Here is a 13,622-nt window from a genome sequence, read left to right as displayed (position 1 = left end):
TTGGGGTATTACTATGTATTACAGAAGTAGAGAAACTGAAACTTAGAAATTTGCACATTTTTCTAAATTTTTGGTAAATTGGGTATTTTTTATGCAAAAAAAATATATTTTTTTACTTCATTTTACCAGTGTCATGAAATACAATATGTGACGAAAAAACAATCTCAGAATGGCCTGGATAAGTCAAAGTGTTTTAAAGTTATGAACACTTAAAGTGACACTGGTCAGATTTTCAAAAAATGGCCAAGTCCTTAAGGTGAAATAGGGCTGAGTCCTTAAGGACACCTTTTAAAAGTGGCTGTTGCAGGTATGGGGTATGACTGGTTAGGTGGGAGGACAATATGCATATTATTGCTGTTCTTGCCTGCAATCTCCTGCAGGTTATTTAACAGTGACAGTAATAATCCGCTCTGGCATACCCACTTCTCCTACCCCAGTGCTCTCCCGCTCTACAGGTGGGAGCCCTTATTCTGCCATCTGCTTTTCCTCCTTTTCCACATCATCTAATATCCATGAGAATATGTCATCAGGAACATCCAGTTTCTCCTCTCTCTGCATCTGGCTGACTTTTCTAGGATATGGAGACTGAAAGATGATTTAGAAGAAATGAAGACAGACCCCCTAAGGGGTGCAGACTGGATGGTATTGGGTGGCACGCTGACAGTGGAATAATAAAAGCTGTCATCTTATTGGTACTGAATTATATATCTTAGTTTACAGCTGATTTAGGAATAAGTAAATATAGGAATAAATAAAACTGACGCAGAATAAGTCTCCCTGCAGTCTCCCTACACTCTCCCTGCAGTCTCCCTGCACTCTCCCTGCACACTGCCTGCGCTCTCCCTGCACACTCCCTGCACTTTTCCTCTCCAAAACTATTCTATTAATCATTTTCAGCAACACTGTCCCTAGCGCATTAGCGGTTGCCACCTCTCTCCCTATGCTCAGCTCATAGGACCACGCAGGATGAGGATTTTATAGGGCTGTGACATCACAGGGGATGGCTATCTGTGGTTTGGCTGGCAGCACGGCATTATGGTTGATCTTGCATTCCTGGGCTTATTACTTTCACTTTGTAACACGTGCAGCCGCCATTTTAGGAAAACGTGATCCGTTACCAAGAAGTGCAAGGAAATTTGGCTTAGATGCGAATCAAAGTTTTTCTAAACTTCGCACCGAATTCCGCTTCGAAATCTTTGTTTCGCTCAACACTAATGACCACTTATGATCTTGCACATGTATTCTAATTAGAAGGTCTAGACATTTTAGCCACACTTATAGCTAAGGGTACGTCTACATAGCGGTTTTGGCCGAGACAGCTTTTGCGCGATCAAAGATCACAGTGTAACGGGGCTGCCATAGAGATGAATGAGGTTGCAGTACGGCTCGCATGTTAACTGTGGCCGCAATACGCGAATCACAAAAAATCCAACACTGCTGTATTTTTTGTGATTCACATGTTGTGGTTGCAGCAAACATGCGCGTTGCATTGCAACCCTATTCATTCCTATGGCAGCCCTGCTACACTGTGATCATTGGTCGCGCGACAACTGTCAGGGCCAAAATCGCATTGTAGGTGCATCCCTTGTAGTAAAGCTAAATAAATCAATATATAATAAATCAATGGAAATAGTTGACCACTAATTGATATGGAGCCACATGGGTGGTGCATAAATCCTTATCAGCCTTTATATGGATGTCACCCAGAATATCCTGTACAGGAGCTGTTCATCCACAATCTCCGCACATAGCTGTACGCTATAACCTTTTTCCCTTCTGTTTCAGCGCCTAGAGGTCCACATTCAGAAGGATGAGGTTCAGTGCCAAGGTTAAGCTATTGCTGTGGAAGAACTGGACCCTCCGGAAAAGGCAGAAGGTACCGTCAGTAGAAACTCAAGATATTAATACCAGTCAAAATCCATTTTAGGTTTGATATGACCAAGTCTGTAACTCCACTTTGTGGCAGTTGCTATAGAATGTAATTCTACATTCAGTCCAAAAAATTCCCAACTTTTCCATAACATTACCTCTCTGCCAGTCTGTTCTTGAAATTTCTTGCTGTCTTTCCTCTATTTGTGGTTGTGGGGGTCCATAACTGTCATATGTCAGCCCAACACACGTTCTCCATACTTGTTTATCAGTCCAAGTACAGTGTTTCCTCCTTAAGTATTTTTAGGTATTTCTGTTTAGATTTTTAATGTGTAATTCTATACTTTTGTGGATGTAATGTTGGCTCAATTGAAGGGGTTTTCCATGCTCCTGATATTGATGACTTGTCCTCAAGATACATCATTAATATCCGATCAGTGACACCCCATACCCTCACTAATCAGCCATTCACTACAGCCCCCGGCAATTAGCTCTTGGATGGAGCAGGAAGCACAGCGCCGTTCAAAGTGTAGTGGTCATACTGGGTTACTGCAGCTCATCTCTCAGCTCTGAAATGAAAGGGAGCTGAGCTGCAGTAACCCGGAACGGCCACTACACTTTGAACGGAGCTGTGCTTCCTGTTCCATTTAAAGTGCTAGTTCCAGCTCCAAAGGCTGCATAGAACATCTGATCGGTGGGGGTGACGGGTGTTGAGCCCCAACTGATTGGATTTTAATTACATATTGTGAGGATATTAGAAAAACATGGCTAGTGTCTTCCAAATACAGCACCACCCCGGTCCACAGGTTGTGTGTGATATTGCAACTCAGCCCTACTCACTTCAATGAATACCATACACAACCCACAAACAAGTGCGGTGCTGTTTTTGGAAGCAAGCAGCTGTGTTTTTCTCATCCTAGAAAACCTTTAACGTGGGGATACCCCACCAAAATACTAATGTTTATGGGGGTCTGATAACTGCCCCCCACGACAGATATCAGGATCTGACAAATTTCTCCATTGACTCGAAAAGCAAGGGGAGATTTATTAACGCTGGTGTAAAGTAGAACTGGCTTAGTTTGGACCATCCGTAATTCACTGACGTTGCTCAGTTAAAAAATTCATTTACAAAGAATCTCCTATTAGTTTTCTGTGAAAAACAGATACAACACGGATGTGTGTCAGTGATTTTCACGGACCCATAGACTTCAATGGGCGTGCTTAGTCCTCATTGAATTTTTTTTTTTACTAACCCACGGTCAGTAAAAAAAATACTGAAATGTGAACAGACACATTTAAATCAATGAGTACGTGTGCTGTCCATGGAAAACGCGGACAGCACATGTTAGGGAGCATTCACATGACCGTGTTTTTCTTCCGCGTCCGTTACGCAATTTTTGCGGACAATGCACGGACCCATTCATTTCTATGGGTCCGCAAAAATTGCGGAATGCCTTTCATTGTCATGCCTTTTATTTTAGAACATGTCCTATACTTGGCCGCAAATTGCAGTTCGTGGCCCCATAGAAAGTCAATGGGTCCGTAAAAAATGGATAGCATACGGAAATGCAGACCACTGGACTAAAAACATTCTAGGAAACACCATTTCAGTCCCATTTCAGTTTTTTGTGGACCGTGAAAAACGGATGACACACGGAAGCACCACATCCGTATTATACGAACTTACGGAACGGAAACGGAAAGATAACTTAAGACATACGGAACACACACGGATACGTGATTTGCTGACCACAAAACCAACACGGTCGTGCTCCCTTTGTGAAAAACGGAAATGTGGATGAGGCCTTAGTAGCCCATAGCAACCAATCAGATCCCAGCTTTCATTTTCCCAAGGGGCTCTGAAAAATAAAAGGTGGAATCTGATTGGTTGTTATGGGCAACTGCACCAGTTTTGATAAATCTCCCTGACTACGTGCATGCCTTTGCTGGTTTGGCATGTCCTTAGATAATCCCTTTACTTCGCTAATAGCGTTATTAATGGTGGCAGAGTGTTTGGCCCCTTGAACAGTAAATGTCACAGTGTAGGCTGACACCCATGATACAGCAGGTGGAGGTGTGCGAATCCACCACCGCCACCTCTTTTACACCGGCTTGCTCTAGGCGTGGTACGGGAACTTGTCTCAAGTGAAAACTGTTGGCAGATTTATCATTGTGTCACAGTCATAAAGCTGGGGTAGGAGGGTGTGAAAAGTGCTGTATGGGTTGAGGTGATGGAATGGCTTGTTGTCAGCTGTGTGTCATGTCTTTTACAGTTTAACCACTTCCTGACTGGTCTATTTACTTCCCTTCCTGACCACACGCATTTTTTCCATTTTTTTTTGTACATTTGTCTTTGAAATCCGTAACTTTTTTTTCCGTTCGGTTATATCAACAAATTTTGGGCCTGTTTTTGGGGTGATACAAGGGCTAATTTTTATGTTTTATTTGTATTTTATTTTTTATGTAATTTTTATTTTAGTGTTTTTAATAGCCCAATGTGCAAATCATTTTTTTTTATTATTTCCCCTTTCCATAAGGCCTCATGCATACTACCTTAGTTTCGGTCTCCATCCGATCTGCATTTTTAGCGGATTAGATGTGAAGTAGTGATGAGCGGCAGGGGCAGTATTCGAATTCGCGATATTTTGCGAATATGTGGTAGAATATTCGCATTCGAGATTATTTTCGTGGTTATGAAAAATCGGCATTGTAAAAATCGCGTGAAGCGAATTCGTAGGATTCCTCCCTGCTTCTAGGGATTCCTCCCTGCTTCTAGGGATTCCTCCCTGCTTCTTGCTTCTGGGCCAATGAGTCATTGGCCCATAAGCAACTTAAAGGGAACCTGTCAGCGGCAAAACCCACCCCAAACCGCCAGCAGTACCTTCAAGTAGCCGGCAGTGAGTTTCGAATGATGATTTTCTTACTGCATTCTGATGAGGCAGAAGTATAAAAAACTTTCTTTTATCCTCCGTCCGCGCCATTTTCTAGTCAGGCTTGAAGTCAATGGGTTCAGATGAAAAAAAAAAAGACAGAGATTTGTTTTTACGAATATATATCACTATATTCTAAATATTTGTGGATTCTCGAAGTGCCGATATTCACGATAAAAATTTGTAATTCGAATATTCAGGCTCAACACTAATGTGGACCCATTTATTTCCGTGGCCCCGCAAAAAAAATAGAACATGTCCTATTCTTGTCCGTGTTGCAAATAAGAATAGGCATTTCTAACATAGGCCAGGACGTACCGATTCGCAAAATGCAGAAGGTACACGCCCGATATCCGTGTTTTGCGGATCCGCAATTTGTGGGCTGCAAAAAAGCATACGGCCATTTGCAGGAGGTTTAACAGTCATTTTAATGTATGGGATGTGGGGGTTATGGTCACAAGGGACAGTGCTAGAAGCTGCATTGTGGCATTTTATTTATTTTTATGATTTTTTAACTGTACATTTAGTTTTTTGTAGATTTCTCCTGTAACTGTGGATGACATATTAGCCCCAGTTAGGGCTCACAGCGGGTCTGCACACAGCGTGTCCACAATATACAGGCACTGGCTGTGTGCACTCCGTTTCATTCCCTTGAATGGGTCCGCAATCTGCAAGATACGGAGGGGTGTGAAGCAGAGGAACAGAGCAGAAGCTCAGGGAAGCACTCCAGATCGCTCCCGTGGGATTTCGTCCATGCCTCCGCACCACAAAAAATTTAACAAGTTCTATTTTTTTACGGAGCAGACTGAACCTTGCAGATCGCGGACCCATTCTGGTGAGTGGGTCAGCATCCGCAAATGGCAGGCACACGACTGGTGCACGTGCAGTGCGGACCACTATTTGTGATCCTCAGCACAGGCATGCGGTGCACACGTTCGTGTGCATGAGCCCTTACAGAGTGAGTACAACTCCCACAGATGTTGTACAGGGCTCTACACCCTCACTGCAGTGGTGATCAGGGTCTGACAAGACCCAGCCAGCTCCGCAGACCCCCAGGCTCAGCAATCACATGACAGATGGGACCGAAGCAGGAAGCGACATTGCCACATAGGTGAAGTAATACATGAGTATTAGCCCTAGATAGGTGCTATATTTGAATAAGGAAAAAAATGCCATTTCCTTGGGACATTAGCCTATTGAAATATATCTATCTAGTGCCTATCTAGGGCCACACAGCCCATATATAAAGCACTACTGGGGCTACTATACCCCATACAATTTTTGATTCCGGGCTCCAGACCCCCCCACCTTCTTCCTCCTTCTACTTAGTGCGGCTCATCCAGTACTCTGAAGAAGGCAAATAGCCGAAAAATGTCCAGTGATTTGTAAACTGGATATCCGCTTGTCAAATAAATGTAATACATGAAGCAATCCCGTGGAGTATAGGACTTTTATTTTAATAATTGTTACTTGGTCTCCTGCCATCCACAAAGATACCTGATTGAAGTGTCACCAAACCCTTTACAATACTAGCATTTCCAATGACAGACTCCTTACACTTCTATGAGAGTTCCTAGAACAGCAGAGCAGGTGTGCATGCTGGGAATTGTAGTTTTACAACAGCTGGAGTGCCGAAGGTTGCTGACTCCTGCTCTAGCGTTTCCAATGAAGTGTGTGGTTTTATTCACTCATATACGGCGTGTAAAAATACAGACTGATTACAGACAGATTCCCGCACTGTCAGCTCTCAAAGCTGCACTGAAATACACAGTCCGGACTGCTGTGTTGTGTTAACATAATGGAGGACACTCATGGGGGCGGCATAGCAGTCCTGACAATGTATGTCAAAGCAGCTCTGAGCGCTGACAGCAGAGGAATCGGGGAGCAGTAGGAAGAGAAAAAATAGTGATGTGGAATCCATATCTGCAGTACTGCTCATGTATTACTGTAGGTAATGGTCCAAGATCAGGGTGACAGAGTCCCTGTAAGTGTGCTCATACGATAAGGGGCACCCGCACTCCCACATTCATAAACCCCCTCTACTTTGCCTTGATTTCTATATTACTTTGAATATTTTCCTCCATGTGTTACATGTAATGACTGATTTTCTTAGTTTTGATACTAAATGTAACCTTCTCTATCCAACAGTTTCGCTTTTTTGTGGAAATATTCTGGCCCTTATCACTGATTCTTGTCCTGGTATGGCTGAGAAATGCAAACCCATTGTACGGCCAACATGAATGTAAGGAATCTTCTGTTTTTCACTCTTTTTTTTCCGCGATAATTTTATTCGATGTTACACTGCACAAAATAAAAGATGTGCTCTGGAAACATATGTAAAATATGTTTAAAGTTAAGATCTTTGGTGCTTTACCTTGTTAGGAAATCCATGTGAATCCATTAAAAAGTGGACACTGCATCCCGTAAGTATGATCCCAACCTCAGTATCAGAAAAGTGATTATTTTCCCCCCAAAGCCTTTTTTAATCGACAGAGATATTGATCTGATCTATTCCATTAATGGGGTAGATGTATCAAAACTGGTGTAAAGTAGAACCGGCTTAGTTTCCCATAGCAACCTATCAGATTCCACCTTTCATTTTTCAGAGCTGCATTAACTATTGTATGTATGATCCTTACTTAAAATCCAGAAAATACCCTAAATATAAAGCACAAGTCCAGCTCACCTGTGGGTTACATAAGCAAATTTAGACAGTTTAAAGGGAACCTGTCACCTGGATTTTGGGTATAGAGCTGAGAACACGGGTTGCTAGATGGCCGCTAGCACATCCGCAATACCCAGTCCCCATAGCTCTGTGTGCTTTTATTGTGTAAAATAAAGGCTCTTTCACACTTGCGTTGTCTGGATCCGGCGTGTACTCCATTTGCCGGAATTACACGCTGGATCCGGAAAAACGCAAGTGTACTGAAAGCATTTGAAGACGGATCCATCTTCAAAATGCTTTCAGTGTTACTATGGCACCCAGGACGCTATTCAAGTCCTGGTTGCCATAGTAGTAGTGGGGAGCGGGGGAGCAGTATACTTACCGTCCGTGCGGCTCCCGGGGCGCTCCAGAATGACGTCAGAGCGCCCCATGCGCATGGATGACGTGTCCATACGATCATGTCATCCATGCGCGTGGGGCGCCCTGACGTCACTCTGGAGCGCCTCGGGAGCCGCACGGATGGTAAGTATTACCTTAAGGCCGGATCCGGATCAATGCCTTTCAATGGGCATTAATTCCGGATCCGGCCTTGCGGCAGGTGTTCAGAATTTTTGGCCGGAGCAAAAAGTGCAGCATACTGCGGTATTTTCTCCGGCCAAAAAACGTTCCGGTCCTGAACTGAAGACATCCTGATGCATCCTGAACGGATTTCACTCCATTCAGAATGCATTAGGATAAAACTGATCAGGATTCTTCCGGCATAGAGCCCCGACGACGGAACTCTATGCTGGAAGAAAAGAACACAGGTGTGAAAGAGCCCTAAGGTGCCAGAATCTGTGAAATAGCCCTAAGGTGCCAGAATCTGTGAAATGGCACTCTCTAATACTGGAGGATGCAGCAGGTCTTCTTTAAGTCAAATTCCTTATAGCTGCCCTGCAAATCCCACTTGCAGACTATAAGTCAGCAATCTTTAGATCATGGATCAGCGGGTGTTTTTCACTAAAGCCTCAGATAGTGAGGATAGACTTGAGCCGTTAGGGTAGTTGCCAGGGGCTACTCCAGAGCAATCCTAGTCAGTGGCAGCTGGTCCGAGCGGACCAGGAAGTACCCGAGTAGGTACCAGGAGTACAATTGTAGTCAGGTGGGCAGAGACATTACCAGGAGCAACGGTGCAGGACCGAAGGATAAGACATCCATGCAAAGAAGACCGACACTCGCTGATGTCAATGCGATAACTTTTTCTTTATTGTCACACGGAGGAACAATAACAGGTGACGCGTTTCGACTCTATGCAAGTCTTTGTCAAATCAGAGTCGAAACGCGTCACCTGTTATTGTTCCTCCATGTCACAATAAAGAAAAAGTTATCGCATTGTGTGGGACGACGACCCTGGACATGTGCACCCCTCATCAAACTACGGAGTGTCGGCTGATTTACCTATTATACTGCGAAGGATAAGGCAGAGACGTGGTCAGACAGGCAATAGGTTAGGGCAGGCGGCACAGGTACAGGTCAGGCAATCCAGGTTGGCAACAGGAGAGACAAAGCAAGCATGCAGGGATCAGACGATAAGCAGAGTCCAGGAATGAAGTGTAGATCAGAAGCACACAAGAGTATCAGGAACCAGCAAACTCAAGGACCTTGACACTGAGGCATCTGGGAAGAGGGCTGAGCCACTTAAATACATGCAAGAGAGCCAGAGTTGGTCAGCGAGGTCACCTGACCTAACCCACACAGCCTAGGGAGTGATGCGCTCTGCCCTTTAGAGCGGTGTAGCACAAAACCAGCCGAACTCATGCTGAGTCCAGGGCTGAGTGGAAGCTGTGGAGCGGAATCCTCAGAAGCAATAACCCCTACAGAAACAGAGCCCAGGACCACAGCGGAGAAATGGGAAGCACTGGCCACAGGTCACCACTGAGCGCGGTGCCTGGGACCGTGGCGATAAGCGGGGGAACAGCGGTGTACAGCTTCCCCTGTTACACTGGATAATATTTTCTGGCTAAGGACTACTGTAAACAGGGGTGGTACAGGAAACCTCGAGCTTAATCATCAGCCTATTTTTGGAGATGATTGGAAATGACTGGAAATTTTTTGATAAAATCACTAATTTAGCAAGTTCTGAAAAGTGTTTCCAAATCAGAGCAAATCCTGAATATTTCATCATAGGGAAAACAAGCCAGCATCAATGACTCTTTAAAGACTGATCCAAAGCAGTAGTTGGGTAATCTTATATTTATTTCATGTCTGTTGTAACTATTTCCACCATTTTTAAGACTGTGGATATTAAAGAGACAGTTGTTTATATTTACTTTGAAATATGTCCAATCTTATCAGGAATGCAAGTGTTTCCACTGGTCATGGTAGAGAGTAAGACGTCAAGATGTGCCCCTCAATTGCATGGGTTTAAGATATGCATACCTTCAGGCAGATAAAGTCCAGACACAAGCAAAAAAAAAAAAACTTCAAGGAACCTAAAAGGAATGTATCACGTAGACTTCTGATGTTTTGACAAGTGCCGTTTTGAACACGAAAGCTATATTTTAATTCTTTCCTCTGCATTTATCCATTTACACAGGCCATTTTCCAAACAAGGCGATGCCTTCGGCAGGGGTGTTGCCATGGTTACACGGAATTTTCTGCAATGCCAACAACCCGTGTTTTAGAAGTCCTACCCATGGAGAGTCGCCTGGCGTGGTTTCAAACTACAACAATTCCATGTAAGCAATAGTGCCTATATTACGCGATTAGCCCGGATGGCAATACGTTTGCATTCTCAGGGTATGTCTTTGACATTTAGGTAAAAGTTAATCTGCAGGTAAAACATTCCCCTCCATTAGTACTGAGCGGGTTAGATGGCAAATACAAAAAAAGAACTTGATAGTACAGTTATGTGTGGAGGTAGTGGAAATTGTTTCAATGCATCTGAATTGTACACCAGTTCGTGGATGCCATGTCTACTGGACATCAGGAAAAAAAACTTCACAAAACATAAATTTACTATATTAGTTTGACCGTAGGGAATGTGTCATCACAAAATGACCTGTTGTTAAAGGGTTTCCGTCACCAGAACTAACCCTATTAACCTGGCTGACGTGCGATTTGCTAATGTCATCAAAGTTAAAATTGTGCCGTAAGGGGCGCAACCATAGGCATAAGAATAGGGGAGTTAGGGTCTGCTGACATTAGCACATCGCACGTCAGCCAGTTTAATAGGGTTAATTCTGGTGACAGAAACCCTTTAAAATCATGTTTTCATGTTAAATATATTTAGAAATAACTTTTGGTGGTTATTTTTAATTTTCCATGTCATCTATATTTTTTTTTAAATCCTAAAATCCTGCAGTTTTTGCACTGACCACTAAGCCTAATAATAGACACCCCTTCTTGATCTGTACAGGACACTTTTCAGCAGTCATTTCATTATCATCACAGGTGGAATTACAGCAACAGATATCACCTACATATATAGATAACACTGGATCCACCATTCACATTAGGTGATATCACAGCTTATCTACTCCCTCCTGACCTCTGTACAGGTCACAGATCATGCCTAAAAACTCTCCCATAAAAGTAGGAGAGGGGAAGCTGCTGATACACCAGCGATCCTTGTGCCTTCCTCCATATTGTCAGGCCTGGGAGCGGGATCTGGGGAATCATTATACCCCAGCCCAGTGGAACAGATGCTTCCTTCTATCACACAAATCAACGGTTTCGGCCAAAGCGCAGGAAACATGCTACAAGATTATATCCAGATGGTTCAGAGTACCAGCGCTACTCCACAAATGGTTCCCGACAGTATCGGACCGTTGTTGGAGATGCCTTAAAGAGGAAGGCACAATGATCCATGTGTGGTGGAATTGTAGTGGCTTACGACCCTTCTGGAACTTCGTTCATAGAATAATCAAAGAAGTCACAGGAGTCCCCATCCAAAATTCCCCAGAAGCCCTCTTACTGTTCGACAGTGTCCTGAATGTCCCGGCATACAAGAAATCCCTCCTAAAATACATGGTTCAGGCAGCAAAGGCGGTGATTCCCAAGCATTGGAAATCCCCCTCTCCCCCTTCGCCTGAGGAGTGGTTTGATGAAATTGCTCTGTATCAGAGGCTGGAAGACCTCATTAGTGATACGCCCGCAGACACCGCACGGTATGTGAAGATATGGGGCCCCTGGGAAGCCCTTCGCTCTTCAGCCGCATTTCGGGATGCGCAGGTTTAACCGCTTCAGCAGACAGTGTACCCTCCCCCCTTCCTTTCCTTCCCCCTGTTCCTTCGTCCAATGTCTTGTCTGTCTATATGTTTTGATAATTTACATGTCCGTTTAGATATGCATAATTCATATTCTTCCATGATTTGCACTATGTGATGACGGGTGTGTACACCCACTACAGTTCTGTAGACATCATATTTGAACTGTTAACATTGCTTGAATTTCCACCTGTCTCTATTTTGGTTGTACCGAAAAATTTCAATAAAACCTAAATGAAGAAAAAGTAGGAGAGGGGGTTATGCCATGGGTGAAGCATATCTCTAAATTTTGCTAACACCAGTTCAGAAAAGATGGCCGCCGCCATAATCAAGTTTAGAAAATAAAATTATAAACTCTACAATCAGAAAATAAAAATAGATTAGAAAAAATATGTGTCACTATCTGGTTTTAACTAGCAGAAAGAATTATAGGTGACACATTCCCTTTAAATGGGTTATCCAGCAACCAAAAATGTAAATGTAAAAGTGCAAAAAATACACTTTCCTCAATGCCTACAATTTACTACTATTTTTATTGTAAAATGGACACTTTTCATGGTTCTCACCAACCCCCACTACCCTCTGACTTCCTGTTCTGAAGTGGGACTGAAGGGCGGATTTAGATGGGCCGACTGACTGGTCAATTGTCGGGGAGGAAGCGTTTCTTCCTGACAGTAGGCTGCTCGTTCAATGAAGGAGACTGTGCATTTACAAGCAGCGATCTCCTTCACTGTATAAGGATGGGGGATAGCTATAGCGATCCCTCATCCTCATACAGAATCGTGGCATCTGAGCACTGCAGCAGATGGCTGTTTAGACCACACAATCTGCTGCTCAGAAGCCATAATCGGTGGTGTCGTGAATGACAGGATCACCCGATGAACCAGTGCTTCACTCATTCATTGGGTGATTGGTGGCACATTTAGACGGCTAGATGATCAGGAATGACTGTTTGCAGGTACAGTCGTTCCTAATAATCTGGGCGATTATTAGTGCGTCTAAATCCACCTTTACTGTTCCATCACGTGTTGAAAAAAAAAATATTACCGGTATTTGCTTTCCATTCTGCTCATCATCCACTCTGTTATATTTGTACCAAAACATGGCTTATAAGTAAAGTCCAACTCATCCTGCAAAAAAAGAAAACAAAGTCTCGTAATGCTATGTCGACCAAACTGAAGGGGAAAAAAAAGACACAAAAATAAAATATTATTCAAGGTCAGATTTAGGGAATAGGCTTGTGTTTATAAGAGGAACCACAATGATCAGCCAGATCCATCGAAAGACAGATGCCATCAACTATTGACCTATAATGGGGCCCATAGGGTTCCATTGTGGTTAATAGGGTTGAGCGAAACAAAGTATCCGAAGTGGACTTTAATCCGAATTTCAGGGAAAATTGGATTTTCTGCGAAGCCGAATTTCCTTGTGCTTCATGGTAGTGAATCAATTTTCCGTGAAGGGGGAGAGGGAATCATACCCACATCATCCATTTGCACGCGAAGAGGCCGCCATAGCCATGATTGAGTATCCCTCACAAGATCTTCAATCAAGATGGCTGTGGCGGCCTCTACGCGATCAAATGGTTAAGGTGAGTTGTTTTTTCTTTTTTAACCAGATTATCCTCTGAAAGCCCTCAAAGTTAATCTCAGATGCCGCGATCAGTGATGAACGTGGCATCTGAGGGGTTCAATGATGTGGGGCAGCACAATCGCCGTTCCCCCTCATTGCACCCGCTAGTTACAAAGAAATACGCTTCTTGAAGCAGCTCAATTGAATTTTGATAACTTCACTAGTAGTTTCCTTCATTTTGATGCGAAGAATGGCAGTACATGCAAAGCTATTCTTTCAGTCAAATTTGCCAAGACTGCCGATGGAGGCACCGAACAATGCTTCTAATGCCCATGTGAA

At 43.5% G+C, this 13,622-nt stretch overlaps 1 protein-coding gene across 1 annotated transcript in view; it reads left to right on the top strand.

The window, feature by feature from the left end:
* The first annotated feature begins 1,810 nt into the window (after positions 1-1,810).
* Positions 1,811-13,622, top strand: part of ABCA4 (ATP binding cassette subfamily A member 4) — a 187,876-nt gene continuing 176,064 nt past the window's right edge. The window contains 3 exon segments of the mRNA XM_044302440.1: positions 1,811-1,876; positions 6,948-7,041; positions 10,040-10,181. Coding sequence (XP_044158375.1) covers positions 1,811-1,876; positions 6,948-7,041; positions 10,040-10,181 — 302 coding nt within the window.

This window comes from Bufo gargarizans, chromosome 7 (genome assembly GCF_014858855.1).
Source record: "Bufo gargarizans isolate SCDJY-AF-19 chromosome 7, ASM1485885v1, whole genome shotgun sequence".
NCBI classification, from domain to species: Eukaryota; Metazoa; Chordata; class Amphibia; order Anura; family Bufonidae; genus Bufo; species Bufo gargarizans.
This window is presented reverse-complemented; position numbering and strand designations above follow the sequence as displayed.